Below are 18,552 nucleotides of genomic sequence, written 5' to 3'. Positions count from 1 at the left end.
GCGGCAAGTGATACTTAACACCTTTACCGACCGGAAGGGGTTCAACATCCTACGCACTTCCGATCGCTCACTCGGCCACAGATACATCGCTGACACCGGCTCTGCTTAGACTCTAGGCTATCGCGCGGGAATATATGCGCTTTTTCGTATACCTATAGAAATGTTAAATCAAACTTTGACCGATTAATAGAAAAGAGCGAATAATAGGCTACCGGTCGGTAAGCGTTGGTGGCGAAAAGCCGATTAATAGGCTACCGGTCGGTAAAGTGATAAACTGCATTACAGTATATAACGAAACAAATTGTTTTACTACAACCTTGTTACTTAACATGTTTTTATATCTTGTTACAAGACGATACCTTTTGGTATTGTAGGAACAAGCCTGTAACAAGTTTGTGTCTTTTCACCAAATGAAATATGGAAATTGGAAAACTTGGCTTAAAGTACCATATCTGTGATTATTGTTCCATCGCGCAAGGACGGAACACATGAGGTCTTCGTTGACCAGATTTATGACACGCTCACAGGCAAGACTATTTTTTAAAGTAAGACGCTTCGTAGCATCGCGAGGGATAATTAACGTCTTCCGAACAATTGCTTTAGAATTCTCGTTTTTCTGCGTCCTCGATAGCCGAAAACGCGCCATAAACGAGGTGTTCCTTGCGTGCGTGTAACGGCACTCTCGGTCGAGGGCTGATCTGGCGGGACCGAAGGACTTCGAATATTTCACGTACCCACAGGTATCGTCCCACATCTTCCAAGAAAAAGTGCGCTAAAGGCACACTGGAAAGGTGAGCGACACTCAAGAGGCACGTTGATTGGTAATTAATTTCGTGACAAAACAATCAGCGTTCCTTCTTGCACTTGGCGGGGCAGTCACTGCGGACTCCAGAAAAATTCTCTTGCATTCGCGGCAGTCACGATCGGACCCCCTAAAAAATCCAGTCAATTCGTCTTTCGTATACCTTCCTATATGGTTTTTATAAACAAATATTCAAGAAAATGTATTAACATTGAGCTGGACAAATTACCAAAAATATGCTATTTTTTAATATATCATGTAAATAAATGGACTTTTTTGTGAAATAATTTTCACCGTCGAATTCGTCCTGAAAAGATACTAATTTCATTAGTTTACACAATTACTGAACAATAACTGACAATTAGCTGTCAACCGAATAGATAAAGTCAAAGGCCGAATTAAATTTCTAACAAATTCAATTAAAACTATAAAATTCATTAAAAACCTAGGAGTATTCTTAGGAACAAGATGCCTAAATACTATAGTTGGTTTATTCAAATAACCATAAAAAATAAAACCCAATCACAAAGATAAAGACAAAATCAAATTAATAGAAATATGTCTAGTAACAGTAAAAACATAAGGCAATAAACCAAACAAATTTAATAACATAATATAAATCAATAAACTAACAAAAACAATAATATTAGGTTGATACTTATTAGAAACCAATAAATTAAACTCATTATAAATAAATTTAACCAAAATTATCAAAATAATTCTAATACGAGAATAAATAAATCAATAAACTATAAAAGTAAAAATAAAAGGTAAATAAATAGAAAATCAATTAAATGAAAAAGTAGTTTCCGAGATATTCGTCGAAATAGGTTTCGCAGTCTCAACTTTAAGGGTGGTTTTCACCCCTTTAACATGAATGGTTGCCGATAACAAAAAAAAAAGTACGCATCAAATGCAGTATTTTTATGAGAACTACATTATACTTACATTTCATGAAAATCGATGATTGACACTTCGATATGTCCCCTTGTAAGTAAAGTGCTTGCAATCGTACTGCACGATATTTTACCTGAAGTAGAATCGTGCAATATGTAGACAGACATCGATGTAGCTCGTTACAGTATAACACTCAATATTTAATCAGACATTCGAGATGAACGAAAGGGGAGATGAACCAGATGGACACGTGACTACTTATGGCAAAGTGGCTAGTTCGTTTATGACGGTGAAATTTTAACTTTAGGTCAAACTGGTCTAATTGCTTCACGGTATATATGTACATAACTGTTCGACTCGTCTGCGCGACCCGATATAATTAATATACTGCTCTTTGATCTTACTCTAAACTGCTACATTGAACACACGCCAATATTGAGTGAATTCATTTTCTGTGAGAACGATGGATGCACCAGGTGTTCAGTTTCAACTCTATCGTCGATCTTCCGATTGGTTAAGATACTCTAACTATTCGTAGATTTCGAAAAATTGAATTTCTCGATTTTACGAATTTTAAAAGATTATTTTCAAAAAATTTGCAAATTCCTTCGTATCAAATCTAAACTGGATCACGAGTTTATTTTATACATATACCGTATTCGTAAGGTTGTTATTATGAGAAGTAAAGGAACGATAGTTGGAAAGCGACTATAGACTTGGATCGATACGACTCGACACACTTGAGTTAGAATGGCTAAGATCCATTTGCCAAGATTTGTCGAATCAAAAAGAGAGTTGTGGAATTGGACTCGATGCACTTGGGTTAGGAGAGCTGGGATCCATCTGCCAAGATTTGTCGAAAAGTGACTGATTTTCCGCTGGGAAGGTCGCTCGTTTTATATCTATTTAACAAGGCACGAGTTTTATGATTCGGTATAGAAGTACCGAAAAAAATTTTTTGAACAAAAATACATTACAAAACTATAAATTCGTAAATTATAAAGGAAAATATCGAAATAGAGACTCCGCTTTGTAAAGAAAAAAATGAAAAAATACTTTTATATTCTTTAAGAGCAACATAATGTAGGAGGTTAATGACCGGAGCGGGCCGATCATATGGTCGAGTTCGTCTTCGTAAAAGAACCTGAAACACGAATAGGCAAAACGGTGGTCTTTCGACGTTCGTGTTATTAAACAAGAGCGAGTGTGTTTCTACGAATGCGAGGGATCAAATTACGAAGAGAGTGCGTGAGAGTGAGAGAGAGCGAACGCGGGTCACGAAGCCGTATAAATAGGGAAAACAATAACGAGAGAGGTCCGTTTCCTGCGAAACAATGAAGCGTTAACTGTGTTCTTTATCATAATTATATTTTACAAATCTTCAATTTAATTAATTGCATTCCGTTTCCTACAATAATAAAGCCATCCTTTTATAATTTCTTTTTAATAGCCACAATTCCTAATCGTTACTAATGCAACTTTAAACGACTACGAAATGAAAAATTTCTTGAAAACTTTTAAACGAGCTACTTCATTGTACCTATTAAGCAAATCATTTAGTACCTGACTGTACATTTTATCAGAATTTTATTTGTAAAACTCTCAAGCATCGTTGAGATAACTTTCGGCGAGTTTTCGAGCGATTCGTTAATTAACTCACGACAGAATATCCGCGGGTTTTAATTGCATTACTTTCAAAGTCGTTAAGTAATTAGTGGGTATCTGGAATAATATCGAGCACACTCTGCCTGATGGATTTACGTCGTATCGATATCCGGTTCGCGAATTACTCGAAGATGAGCGTTCGCAATGTTAAATTGTGTTTAACATCGACCATGGAGGTACATTTAGCCCTGAAGACGAATTGTGTGCGTAAAATAGGTTTTATGTTAAAGTTTAAAGAACTTCACCCTACCTGACGATAAATCTTCAGTTTCACGGGAAAGTCTTTCCCACGAATTAGGATTCGACATAGGCCTCTCGAAACTTCCCTTCGATCGTAGATAAATCTTAATTTCGTTTACAACCTCTCCCTTGAAATAAAAGTCTACAGAAAAATTTGCTGTACATTTATTTTTATTACCGATATTGGATTCGAAATTTCGGTACGGTCTTTATTGAGGATTTAATCAATTCCTGTTTTGATAATAGCAGAAAATTGATTTATAATTTGAATCTCAAGTATTCGTCATATTTCAAATATTATAGAAAATTTAATTTAGATTGGTCAAAAGAATTAAAAGATTCACCTACAAACAAACGAGCATTCTATTTTTTGCAAAATCACCGAACTACTTTCCGCGCGAGAAATCCGGTTTACACTAGTTCTTTCTACTGCACACCACCCTACCAATGCTAACCTCCTATTGGCGCAGGGATACATTGGTTCGTTTGGCGCCAATTTCAACACTCCCCCTTATGCGCATGTCAATGAATTTATCAGCCCGACACATTTTGAGTGTTTTATCCTTGGCAACGGCTTAGTTAAAATATCGGCTATCATATCGTTCGTACGATAGGAATCGCGAGAGAAATAAGGTTTTCTTACTTGAAAATAGTGCCTCTTTACCGTTGGGTTCGCGTTGTCCGTCGTTTTCCTTGTATCTTCCTCCGGTAATTTTACTTCAAGTTCATCAAGCGTGAGCATCTGTTCTCTGGATTCGATAGTAAAGCAAAGGTTTACGTGGCTGCGTTTTCTTCGGTTTTTACGATAGATCCATTTACATAACCCCACAAATCGTATCGCAGCACACTCCTCGTCTGAATCTTGCATTTATTCGTAATTAGAATTATCCAATTTTTCAACTTATTGTGTTTTAACAGAACTCACGATTTCTTTGTTTCTCCAAACTCGTCGGACGCGACAAAAAAATCACCTCACTTATATGTGCTCTAGGCCCATAAACTGTTACAAAATCACTGAACTACCTTCCGCACGAGAAATCCGGTTTACACTAGTTCTTTCTACTAGACACCGGTAGCCTCGCAGCCTCGAAACCAGACCCTACCGATGCTAACCTCCCATTGGCGCAGGGATACATCGGTTCTTTTGGCGCTAATTTCCACAGTCTCCCTTATGCGCATGTCAATTAATTGATCAGTTCAATCTCACAGGTTTAACAACCAACACATCTTGAGTGTTTTATCCTTGGCAACGCCTTAGTTAAATTATCGGCTATCGTATCGTTCATACTCAAGTGTACTACATTAATCTACCACCCTTTTGCGCCTCACGAGAGAAATGGTATCGTATATCTATGTATTTTCTCCTAGAGTAGTATACGCTATCTTTGCACAAAGCTGTTGCACTTTTTTAATATAAGGTGTTTTCTTACTTGAAAATAGTGCCTCTTTACCGTTGAGTTCGCGTTATCCGTCGTTTTCTGTTTTCCTTGTATCTTTCTCCAGTAATTTTACTTCAAGTTCACCAAGCGTGAGCATCTTTTCTCTGGATTCGACAGCAATGCAAAACGTTCCATATTCATTGGGCAGCGAATTAACTAACATTATTGATAATATGGTATGTGGCAAGTGTACAACAGCTTCGTCTAGTTGCTCTACCTTGTGTATAAATTTATTTGTATACTGTGCCATGCTTTGGTTTCTTTCCTTTTTTATTCTGTACACTTGTTTGAAAAGTACACTTTGTCTCGTAGGACCTTTGGATTCATACACGTCTTTGATCGTTTCCCAGGCTTCCAACGATGTTTTTACTGGTTTAATATAATTTAATTGATTTGTCCTTACACTTAATATAATTAAATCAAGAGCTTTCTCGTCCCTCTGATTCCACGTGGCTGCGTTTTCTTCGGTTCTTACAATAGATCCATTTACATAACCTCACATTTCGTTGTGACGCAGCACACTCCGCGTCTGAATTTTCCATTGTTCGCAATTAGAATTATCCAATTTTTCAACTTGTTAGGTGTTAACAGCACTCACGATTTCTTTGCTTCTACGAACACTTCAGACGCGACAAAAAAAATTATCTCACTTAAAATCGCCGGACTACCTTCCGCACGAACAATCCAGTTTACACTAGTTCTCTCTATTGCACATCGGTAGCCTCGCAGCCTCGAAACCAGGCCCTACCGATGCTAGCCTCCCATTGGTGCAGAGATACATCGGTCTTTTGGCGCCAATTTCAACACTATTCTACGCATTATTCAGGGAATAATTTTCTTTATTCCACAAAATCATTATCTAGTCTAAGAAAAAACTTCACGAAATGTACGTATCTCAATTTTATAGTACTCAAACTTCTTTCTTAACATATTCTATCCTCTAAATTCCAAAATTTATGAATATTTATTCCAAAGTTCATTATTCCATAATTCATAAGTCTTTAAGGAGATACTAACAATAAATACGTCCAAAAAATTCAAACGTACTTATACCCTTAAATTGTGAACCTTGCATTTGCCTAATTCGTAAGTTAATTTTTATTTTACTAATTTTAGTAATTTTACTAATTTTATTCTACTATTTTAATTTATAATTTTTATTTTTATTTCACAAAATTTTCCTTTAACTTGTGTATAACTACACACATCTATGTCAACATTTGACATCGGAAAAGCAAAATTCCTCTGTGCTTTGTTTCAGGAAATTCTGTTTAAGTACACCACGATCCAAATGGATCATTCGAAAACAAACTTGCACGATAGATATGCAACTTTTCACTTTGGATAATACATTCTCATCGATTTGGCGTATCGGTCAGGTTTTCCTTCCTCAAAGAAAAGCAATTATATCAAGAAGCAACCTCGGCTTACTTTGTTAATAGAAACGGTGTTGCTACGTGTTTGAGAAAGCGCTTACCGCGGACACGTTCAAGTTTAATCCTTTGAAGGGATCATGTAGGGTCAGTGGTAGGTCCGCGGTAGTTGGTGCACACCGTAATAGCTGTTGCCAGTTAGAGACAGTCCCGTTGTTCCTGAAAACTCCTGTACGCGACATCGATTCCTCTTATCTGTCTCTCGTAATTGTCACGATAAAATTTAACGATAGAACTTGTTCACTTTTATTTACGATCGACGCTTGATATCAAGTTCACTGCGGCAGCTTTTTTCCAGGACTTTCCTATCTCAGGCTACGGGACAAATAAGCTCCCTACGCTTTTCCGCTGTATTTTGTCATTTTTACCCTACGAAGGTGCTGTTGGTGCCCAATACGGTGAAAATAGTGGAAAAGCGATGGAAATATCAACTTAGCACGTAGCTAATATTCAATAAAAAACGAGTTACACAGGACGATACTGGGTCTATAGGGGAAAGCGAGATAATTCCGGCCACTGAATTACCCATTTGACTCCGGTAATTCCAGTCAAATGATCTTTTTTCGTTTTATGTTTCCAATTTTATTACAACGTAAATTTATGCCTTCTCGGCCATACTAATACAAACTAGACACTTCGAACTATCAATTAATATCAAAATAGCATTTCTTGCTTCTCGCTCTCCCCTATGCCTACCACAATGAACGCGATATGAAAAGGTGTGATAAGACTGACGTGGTACATATTTTGTTTCTTCGTAAGGATTCCTTGTACTCTGAAAGGAATTAGAGACCGAAATTGTCACGAAATTATTATGGAGAGTGTTACGGATCGCAAAATGTGGATTAACTCTTTTTGAGTTAAACCACTCAAGGAATTTACTTAGGATACTGGACTTAGGTAGTGCGCGGGAAATGTTGAGAAATAATGCACGAAAGAGTTAATTATTTTAATATTATGTGTATTTTCTTAATGTATGTCTGCGCGAGAATGTGATGGTGTTCACTGGTCGAAAGTTGGCGTGTATCTGACGTGTCGCTGGAAAAACTGTCTTTTATCAACTATTACTATTTCACTATTGGTGTAAGAGTGTATGTGGAGGTGTTTCCTGATTGGTGTAGCTATTTTGTTATGGATGTGGTTTGTGAGCTGACGGAGAGAGGTGTTTTGGGTTTGTTTAGTTGTAAAATCGTTTTAGGATTCCTGGAAATGAACAGATATTGAAAAATAATAATATTTACGATTTCTCGCGTATGTAACAACCGGCTGTCCAGAAATCCTAAATAAAATGCTGTTTCATCGAAGGTAGAAGGTTGCGCTCGGGTAGGGAACTTTCGCCAGTTTCCTTTATTGCGGGAAAATGTCTACCGGTACTCGAGCGATGTCTGTTACGCATGTGACAAGAGTTTTCACACGTCAAGTCCATCGTGCAGGAAAATTTTCAAAAAACCTACAGCAGAAATCTAGAACTGTCTCGGCTGTATTAAAATGCACAATTTCACTGGGAATTACTCAGAATTAACGCTCTAGTAACACGTTGCCAAAAATGTATCGACCATTACGAAAATTACTATTAAATGCAAATGTTTAATTTCAGCGAAAATGATGTTTCTTGTAAATGTATCACGAACAAGTTTCTTCACATTCTCCTCTGAAACGAGATCGTATGCAGCATGTGCTCCCATAGTTTCAGTTCCCTGCCCCCACAGCGTTTTGTAAAGAACTTTGGTAAGAAAGCCGAAACAGGTCGGACAGTTTCCATTCTTTTTTTTGCTCTCTCTCTCTCTCTTTCTCTCTTCTTTCGTTCCTCTGGATAAAGGGAACCGTGCTGCTCGATCCTGGCGGAAACAAACTCGCGAAGTCAAAGTTTAATCTCCTTCCTCCCACCGTTCGAAAGATTATGGGGGCTTCAGTAGTTCTGGCATCACGTAACGAGTATCTTATTTAAGATCCTGATGCCGTTCCGGTTCGGTTTATTCGCAGCCGGTCTCTCGCGACGACGGAATTCTTTGGCTTATATTGAAAGGAAACTTGCGGAACTTCAGCGACGAAGGTTGCCTTCTTTTCTACCTATCTTCGCCGATCTACAACTTCGCTTATGAAGCGTCGCATTTATTGTAAACGTCGACACTCTCCGCTAACGATCGTTCGAATCAACTTCTCCCCCCTTCGGCGAAGTTCCTCGATTCGGAGATTAATTATTTCTACTAAATGGCGCGACAAGTAGCAAACGGTAGCAACTTTTCATTATACTTGACTTCGTTATTATGCAGCACGGTGTTCCGCCGATACAAGCAACGCGTGAAATTATTGGTTACTCGAACACGTTTTCGATGGACCGGCAAAGCCGAAGTTTAATCCTTTATAGAAACCACGAACAAGATATGGGCGTTCGAGGGCTGGTGTTGTAGCGTGATGCTTGTACGGTGTAGTTGACAACGTGGATTTCGTGAACATACTACTGGAATGTTGGATATTACTGGCAAGTGAATGCAGAATATCAGGATGTTGAATAATTGAGAAATTCAGTTTTGCAAATGTGAAAAGAAAATGGGAGGCTTATTTGAAAAAATATCATCGAAGTTCAATATTATTATTATATTGTGTATAGTTTAATTTTAATGTTGCAAATTCTCTTACCATCTACAGAGCGTCTATAAAAGATTGTATCCCTTTTAAAAATTTATTCTCAGCTCCATGATGTGGTGCGAGGATGCTTTCTATCACAAAAGTAAAGATAATCTCCCTAAGCTTTTAAGCGTACCTTACAAAGACTCCATATGGGATTTTTTCATGATAAATAGAAAATAAAAATTGCGGTGTAGTGTGTTAACAGACGTCGTTTTCACACATTTTACACCATACAAAACGCTTTTCGTTGTTTAGTCGGCGCCATTCTGCAAAAACAGTACGCATGTGCACGAACTGCGTGTCAAGTGGAACTTTCGCAGTTAAGTTGCAACCGGTGCTTGTTACGTGTCTCTCCACACACTGGCCACCTTGGGGAGAGAAAAAGAAATAGATACATGTAGTTACTGGTGTGTAATTAATTATCTGTACCATAATTTCATGTTCAGGTAAAAATTCTACAAAAATCAATTTCAGTGTGTATTCACTTGTGCAATATGACAGAAGGTCTCTATAATTCTCACGAAGATCAAATATACTCCACCATAGAAAAAACTGTAAATTCACCTTTCCTGTTACAGAAATACGCTTTAAGGAGATTTACACTTGACAATAGCTGGATCTACCTCTTTGTTGCAATAAAGCTTCTTTGCTGTATTCTTCTTAAAAATCCTAATAGTATACTGAGAAAATATGGAATTGTTAGCAAAATAATCCTCAAAGATACCGTGAAATTCACATTAAAATCTCTGAGAAGCAGGACTATGCAAGGATGTCTCTGCAAACCGGGAAAAGGATGATTCTTCGTAAAAAAAAAAAAAAGTGAAAAGTGCAAAATAAAGTTTTTGCATATGAGACTTCGTTTCCGAGAAAAACCACTTTAAAAATCGAACATTTTTAAATCGCCATTTCTCATAAACCGTTATCACTCTGGACGAATGGTTTGCTGTATTTTCATTGCATATCAAGCCCAAAAATGATTCAAATCGGTGTTCCCCGGTTGCCGGCTTCCCCTTGTAAGATCCTTTTCCGAGGATAAATTCTCTTCATAACGATGTGTTTGTTTTTCGACCACATATCGCAGCTCTTATCACAGAGAAACAGTTGTGGCGGTTGGTTATGGACGGAGGAAATAAATAAAGGGAGAATAGGTGGAAAGGAAAAGGGAAAGAAAGATGTTTCGTCCTGGGCTTCCTAGATTCTTGTCTTAGACGCGGTTAGATTCAGGTTAGAAGTTGCATATACTGGGTGAGTCTCGTAGCATGACGACTTCTACTATCTCGTAAATTATTTGCCGTACGAAAAAATGTTTCGGACAAAAATTGCGTGATTTTCTAGGAGAACATGCAGTACCCTGTTCGATTCCTTATTTCTTTGCATTTTTATCGAGATATGAAGGTCTCCTTCAGTTTTTTAAATGAAATGCCTAACGTTTCTTCTCGAATTTGGATAGAACATCGAATTCTACGTAAAAAAGTATTACACGACACAGGGTCTAAAATGAACAGTGATACCCTGTTTAATTGGATTTTCGTATAATTTCGTTATAAAAGTCATCTTGTATATCGATATTATCTGTTATTCTAACTCGCGCAGTAAATTTAAGTGTTAATCTCCGATTCTCATTTTGTAAATACCCCCAATTTCGATAACCAATGACTTCATCCTTTCCTTACCACTCATCCTCGAACCTCGACCTCATGACCTCGTCCTTTCCTGACTAACTCCGTCTCACCCTCGAACTCTGCCCTTGGTATACCAAACCCTTACAAATCTTAATCCACACTCCTCAAGATACGAACACATATATTACACGTCCTTCCTCAGAAATCAGAGAAATTAGTCCTTCTACCGTTACGCACGCAGCTCCGTAAAACTATCGAATAGTCCCTTAACGATACTTATTGTACTTCGTCAACGTGTCTCCGTTCCGTAGTACTTGTACGATTGTCACTTAACCCTCGGAAGGCGAATGGTTTTAGACGGACGCGAGAGACGAATGCAGGGTCAATTTTGACCCATAGCAAAGTTTCTATTGTACACGGGTTTTAAGAAGGAATTGTGTATAAATATGCATACTTTCAACTATATATATTTTATATTTTTCTTGTTTATTTACATTTGATACGTGAAATAAGTGTATTTCCTGTACCAAACGTAATCTGAGCCGCCTGACTTTATCGCTGTTCAGTCAAAATGACCCTGCATTCGTCGTACGAGGGTTAATAAACGATTAGTACACGGAATACAACAGTCACATAGCGCAGCATTAACCTTCCCATCTTCTGACAAGATATATCGCGACGTGATGTCGTTCATGCTACACTTTGGACGAGATACCTCGTGTCCCAATGAAAAAACATGTGAGATATCAGGTCCGAAGTGTCGCACGAACGTCATGTCACAAGATGTCTCGTCTGTAGATACGAAAGTGTTAATTGCATCGAACAAAATAATAGTACATCGTCAATTGCGAATGGGTCAGAAGAGCCTCCTCGAACCAATCAACGGAGTACATAACACCTACGTTCGTGTCCTAATAGAGTCGTTTAGCGATTCACGTCGCGTTATTTCCCTCCATGGCGGCTCATCGCCAGTCTCTTAGAGCTTCCACGAAGAAAGAGGCCAGCTCGTCGAGGAAGCGGCTGTTGGTCGGCTGCGCGAGTCGTCGGAGGAGGAAGGTTGTCGCCCCGGGAGCCTGTAAGCCGAGGAGACATTAATTACTCTTATCTGTGCAAACAGTAGGTCCGTTACAGGCAAGCGAGGTCGGGTCTCGAAACTCGGCAACCGGTTAGTTGCGGCCTGCCCTCGTTCCGCAGCTTCTAAAACTGCGTCGCTTTCAATCGCGCTACCCCCGTAGCCCGAAGATACTCGCCTTTCCGCCCCTCGCTGCCTCATCTTCAATTCACAGCTTCGTGGTTTCGTGTCACGAAATACGATACTGACCACGGTTAAACGAGTCGTACCCAACGGCCAACTACAGACCTACTGTAGAGGCGAACCCCGCGGCTTGTAACGGGCCTCTGCGTCGGCACGCGACGGGATTAATCCTTCGTTCTCCGCGTAGGGCATGGAATTCCGCCTTACACCCTGTGGTGATGTCGATTATGTGGGAAATGAAGACATTGTGCGGGTGTTTGGAATTTCAGGTGTAAACTAGGGGACATTGTAGTTCGGTTCGGTTAATTGTAAGGCAAGTTTTAGATGTTACGTTAACTTGCTTCGAACAGATACGTTCTTTCATCTGAAATATATTTTCTGCTCTTCTTGAAGCTTCTTCTTGAACTACTTAGTGCAAGTTGTATGAAACAAAATTTTCAGAGCATCTGATAAACCAGAGAATTATGGATGGAAGTCAGTTATACTATTTTAGGGGTTGTTCAGTCGCACAAACGAGCAGTTAACCAGATTAACTCGTATTAAAAATTTCACTCATTTCTACCATCACTCGCCTTTTTTCTCGTTCTTCCAACATCCCCCCAGTTTGCAACACATTTGCAATTTTCACTTTCCTTCTAGTGGACAGAACTTATGCAGCAATTTAATTTTCCGCAATATCTTATTTACAATATTTTATCGTAAATCTAGTTTCAATAATGTAGTATCGGGACCTCCATACCCAAATAGTAAACCGACAAGAGAGAATAAAGAGGGAGTAGTTGGCGTAGTGCGCAAAGCCTCGGCTTGCTAAGCCGAAGGTCCCGGGTTCGATTCCCGTTTGGGTCCCTGAAAATTTTTCCGTCGGTTTCCTACAATAATAAACTAACTTCTAATAAATTCGTTACTAGAAGTAACTCAATCCTTGGAAAGAAGATAAATAATTAAGTAAGACACTGTCGTTAGAATCTTCGCAACTACATTACCGCGATCAAAATCATGCAACTACCCTTAAAATATATTAGCAGTAAATCTTCGGAAAATTATCTTACTGTAATAGCAACCAGAACCAGGCACAGAATGTACTTACTGTACATCACTATAATGGCAACTAATTAATACGAAATGAACAGGAAGCTCTCGCAGAACCAGTTATCGCGTTCGGCGAATGGCAAACCGGAAGGCTGCACTAAACTTATGTGTAACCGCTGTTCTTCGGCCGCTATCGCACGGAGCGCGTGTAAATAAATTCCGAGACAATTCCCCGAGAGCGAAAATTACTTTCGCGTATTAAATTCGCAAGTTAATTACGGCCACAAATTTGCCAGTAGTGAGGTGTGTTAGGAACACGTATCTCGCGTTTCGGGTTGACGCATTCTTCTGCATTGCTGATCCGTAACCAGACGAAGTAATCTTCGACCACGGTATAACGCGACACAATTAGGTGACAAAGTGGCCGAGCAAAACGAATAAATAGGTATGAAATTTTCATTCGTCCTTGTTGAGGGATTTTTAAGAACAATTGAAAATGTACTCTTTAGTGCTTGAAACTTTGGGAAGTATACAGGGTGGACTAATAAAAATTAGCATATTCAGAAGGAGAACTGGTACAACGGTACGGCGGGTATTATTATGCTAAGTAAATTTCGTAGGAACAATTTTTCTGCGACAATTCCACAGATATTCGAGGTGATAATTCGTATTACTCCACTCTGTGATATTAATCAGATTTATTGGCGTTTGTATGCTGATGATTGCAGAAGTAGCTTTCATTATATGCTTTCTGTTTTAAAGTATTTCAATTTTTTTGGTAGAATGTAGTATGAAATACTTTTGCAGCTCTTCGGTATTTAAATAATCTTACTCGGTGTCTTTAATTTAGGCCACTGTTGTTTTCACAGACTTATCTGATATATTAAAATGCCACATTGAAACTACTTTACGCTAATTTCTCCACGAAAAATATTTGAAGCACCTTATTTTCGATACAGAGTTATGGTAAAATTAAATAGCGCGAATGGTTACACAATCTAAAAAATAAATTCAGAGCCATGGGCCAATAGAAACAAGTAAACTACAGCCTGCGAACAAAATTATGGCACGCTCTAGAAGGATACAGCAATTTAACGTTGTTTGAACCTGCAAAAATTCTCTTACTAACTTGAACTATTTTAACGTCCACTTGTTTTTTTTTTATAATCCATTGTTTACCACGCCAGTGAAAAGTTCCTACTGCAGGAAGCGAATATTGAGGTTTAAAAGGAAATACAAAGTAAATTGGAAGTGCTGATTGGTCAATGAATAAAAAATTTGCTGCATACATCGAATGACTCTAACTTGTTCGAACAGCTTGCTGTTAAAACAATTCAATGCAACCAATCATCCTCTGGTTCTCAATTAGTTTAGCAAACAATATGATGCATTTAACAGTTTTCGAAATAGTTAAAGAGCGAAACGAATAAGATCGACCATGCTGAAATGATATAAACAAACTAAAGAATATCTAGTATTTGTATAATCATACATAATTCAGTAAATTTAAAAATACAAGATATAAAATTTCTTAACGAATGTAATTATGCACTAAAAACTTCCATAACAAACGCAATTGTGCATTGTATCCAGTATTACAAATTTTCATACAGAATTTAGTTATGCATTGCAACCAATGTTGACAAATTCACAAGAAACATCAGTATTTGTTGCAACAATACAGACAATTATGCATTGCATGCACCTTTAACACTTTCAAAGTAAACATAATTATGAATTATCAATGAACATTTCTGAAACACTCGCTCATCATAACTGTATACATAGATATACAGAAACACCCTGTATATAAGGTCGTACCGAAAGTTCCCGCGGTTTTAAGATATTCAATTAAAACGAAACACAACTTCGTTGAAATTAAACTTTTGTTATTTCAAATAATTTTGCACACTATTCGATAGATTTTTTCCAACGTATTGCAAGAGTATTAATTCCGTGCACATAGACATACGAATCACTCGAAGAAAGAAAGACGCAAATGTTTGACAGTCTACTTCGGAATTAATTCACTACAGTTGTATGCAAAGGCATACCAATCAGAGTTCGTCCATGAAAAGCTAAAGGTACAGCAACCAGCCTTGGTCAACAGAAAAGTCTCTATCCTTTTGCTATACCGCAAGCACAACTGTATAAAAATTGCATCAACTGGGTATTGAACTTCTACCTCATCTCCCATATTCGCCTGACCGATTTTCACTGTTTCCGCTCACTTGACAATTTCCGTACACAAAAACGATTTAGGATACAGGAGAATATTGGAAACGCTTTTCAGCAATGACTCTCCCTTAAAAATTCAGACCTTTTCGTACGCGAAATTAATGCTCTTGTAATACGTTGGCCAAAGTGTATCGAACATTGTGGAAATTATTTTCAATAAAAATGTTTAATTTCAACGAAGTTACGTACCTTTTTAAATACATATTCTAGCAAATTTGTACATCCCGCGTGCTTCCTAATGGAGCCATCATCGAGAAACGTGGAAAGAGCAAAGGGAAATGTCTTCTTGACCTGCAGATCGTTTCCAAGGATATCGGGTGGGCTTGGCTCTTTCGTCGAAAATCCCTTGGTCGCGTAGTCGTAGCTCGGCCTGAAGTTGACCCATTTGGCCAGAATTTCCACGGTGTGACATCGCTTAAGCTCAATTTACGTAATATCGACGTAACCGAGGCAGGCTGAGGCGGAACTAAGACGAGAGAACTACTGTGAGATAAAGACGATGCGACGGAATGTAGGTGGGACCGATGATAAGAGGAATGAAAAGCAAAAACTGAAGTGCAAAAGAAAGGGAAGAAACTTTTCATGTATTTTCATTAAAAATTTATGTTCATGGTGGTGACGCGAAAGGAACGATTTAACAGGGTTCTGAAATTATCGAATTATCTTCGAACCATGAAATTACAAAGGGAGCACAGAGCAGAAGGTGAAACAGAGAAAGTACCGACCGAGAGGACGGAAGAAGAGCAATTACGCGAAGCAAAAGACGAGCAAAAATGTAGAACAGCGAGGGAAAGGGAAGCAAAAGAGAAAGAGGCCGGGTGTTTTAACAGAAATATTTACATCGCGGGGTATAAAGAGAAGGAGCGGTTGCACAAAGGTGAGCAAGTTGGAAATAAAAGAAAATAAACAGGCGGGGACCGAGGCGAAGGTCGCGGCTCGGGAAAACATAGAAGTGCACAACCTGGAAAGAAAAACAATAAGAGAAAGAGATTTACAAACGAGAACGTCCAGAAAGGGCGGTGACTTGATCCGAGAGGCGGAGGAGGAGGAACAAAAACACCGGCGAAACGAGGTAAATGAAACACGAAATAGTGGAAGGAGAAAGAAAGAGAGAAGGGAGACTGTTCCAGAATCAAGAGGATCCAGAAACGACGTCGATGTAACGTGTCGCCTGGCACAAGAGCTCTCGGATCTTAAGTCCTCTCCCATTATGATGCCAGGAGCGTTAACTGAATATTTCAGGATACTTTTGGATGTACTCGCCGCCTAGCGTCAAAGCAGCGGCGTCCCCGTGGCACGTACACACGAGTGCAGAGGCTTCCACGTAGATTCCACGTTCTAGCTTGCACTGGCACTTTTCCATGACGAAAGCTACTCGAGAACGAAGCTTCCGCTCTTTTTCTCCCTTTCCCGTGTCTATGGAGTTGCGGTGTTTACGCGAACCTCTTGTCTCCATATCTCGGCTCGTTTCGACGCCAACGACGTTTGTGACGAGGCGAGCAGCCTGGCTAGTTCACCTCTACGCCTCTCTTCCTCTCTCTCTCTCTCTCTCTCTCTATTTCTCTTTCTCTTTCACCGCGAAAGCTTCACAAATTTATGAGACGTCCTCATGATTCGGAAAAATCCCTTGCCCTCCCTCGAGTACCACTTACCAGGTTTACTACTCAAGATCGCACGAATTGAGCCATTCCACGAAAGAGAGCCCACCTCGTGCCGCCGTATCTGAATGTCTCTGAACACGAACGGCCTCTTTACGTTCACCGGGCCTCTGATACCTTTAGCCGACCGACAGACACGGGGATGAGGAATATTGAAACGCGGAAGGTTTGCCGTAGGCATTGTCGATAGCGTGTTTGTTTAAATGAAAACAGAGACGATGAATGAGAACGAACCTGGGGACCAACGACAGGATTTCCTTTGATTTCACGACTACCGTCGTTTGTAATATTTATGGATATGTAAGAGGGAAAGTGTAATTCGTTCTAGTCACGTGTTTCTTCCTTGTTCCTTCATGTAAATATGGGAAATATATTAGGGGTAGGTGTTTACACTTCTCCCGACCGATTACCGTATCAATTTGGTGGCAACCTTTCGGACATTCTGTATATCGTACATTCTGTTCGTCTCTTGATCATTTTATTTGCATGCAATGTATAAATAGCTGTTAATTAATGCCAACATAATTAATAATATCTCTTAAATTTTAAGAGATGCCTTGGATACTGCTAAGATAGAAAGTATGTTTGTATTTACCATTTAGTTTAAAATAATAAAATCTGAGTCATATCAACCCCGAGTCACACTCTTACTCATCAACTCCTAGCAATATCTAAGAATGCCCATTGGACCACTACCTCTAAAATCAGACCTTCGAACTTTCTTTAACGACACGTAGAGAATTATAATGCATTGGCGTCTAAGCTCCTCAGGGAGATATGTAGAAGAATTGCTACAATACGGATCTAAAAACTACAGTCTAACTGCCTTAAATCTTGTAAGACTTCCGTGGACAAAAGTTTAGTAGAATAAAATTATTATTTTCAAAGCACTAAGCATCGGAATCTAAAAGTCACGAAGCTTCTGCAAACGAAACAGGAAGAAGCGTATACATAAACATAGTAAAGTGAGTATTCTATAAATGCAGGAGCCGAGGAAAAAATGATGGACCCAAAAGCGAGAATCGAAACCACGACCATCCTTATTTCCTCGTTGTTATTGCTCCTGTTGATTGGTGTGGAGGCCCAGATCTCACATACATAGTTCCACGAAAACCATAAATTTTCACGGTCGAAGTTTGCCACAACAGATAACAGGATAAAGCTCGTTCGAATCACAAATTCATTACCCAGAAGTAATATAAATTATTGCCAGTTCAGTAACAACGATATTATCTTCCACGGTACGACAGAATTATGATTATCGTTCGTTAACAGACAGACTAGGAATAGATTAATTATCATAATCCTCGATTATCAACTTATTCGTTTGCAGTTCGTTCAAAACTAACGACAATAAATTGGTGCCTCTAAATCCCTGAATCGTGTATACACGTTTGAAACCCTCGAAAATTGCAAAGATTACAAGTGCTTATGATAATTATAGCGCTTAGGATACATTGTTGTCGCGTTGTTATAATATTTAAGTGGTGGAAGTTTATACGATTCAGTATGTGAAAACATTTTACCATGAAATTATGAGAAATCAAAAATTCTTACGTGTTAAGTAGTAAGGAAACATCCTTATAAAAGAGAAGTAACCGCCAAAGCAGTCATTTTCTTACAAATCAGCCACTCTACGAAGC

The 18,552-nt window shown here is 38.8% G+C and overlaps 1 protein-coding gene across 1 annotated transcript; it reads right to left on the bottom strand.

Annotated features, from left to right (window-relative positions):
- Nucleotides 1–1,129: 1,129 nt before the first annotated feature.
- Nucleotides 1,130–4,346, bottom strand: LOC108574428 (ATP synthase subunit a-like). Its single transcript, XM_017937018.1, is given in 2 exon segments — nucleotides 1,130–1,459; nucleotides 4,248–4,346. Coding segments are annotated over 2 exon segments (429 nt in total).
- Nucleotides 4,347–18,552: the final 14,206 nt, after the last annotated feature.

The sequence above is a fragment of the Habropoda laboriosa genome, unplaced genomic scaffold, assembly GCF_001263275.1.
Source record: "Habropoda laboriosa isolate 0110345459 unplaced genomic scaffold, ASM126327v1 scaffold218, whole genome shotgun sequence".
Taxonomy (NCBI): domain Eukaryota; kingdom Metazoa; phylum Arthropoda; class Insecta; order Hymenoptera; family Apidae; genus Habropoda; species Habropoda laboriosa.
This window is presented reverse-complemented; position numbering and strand designations above follow the sequence as displayed.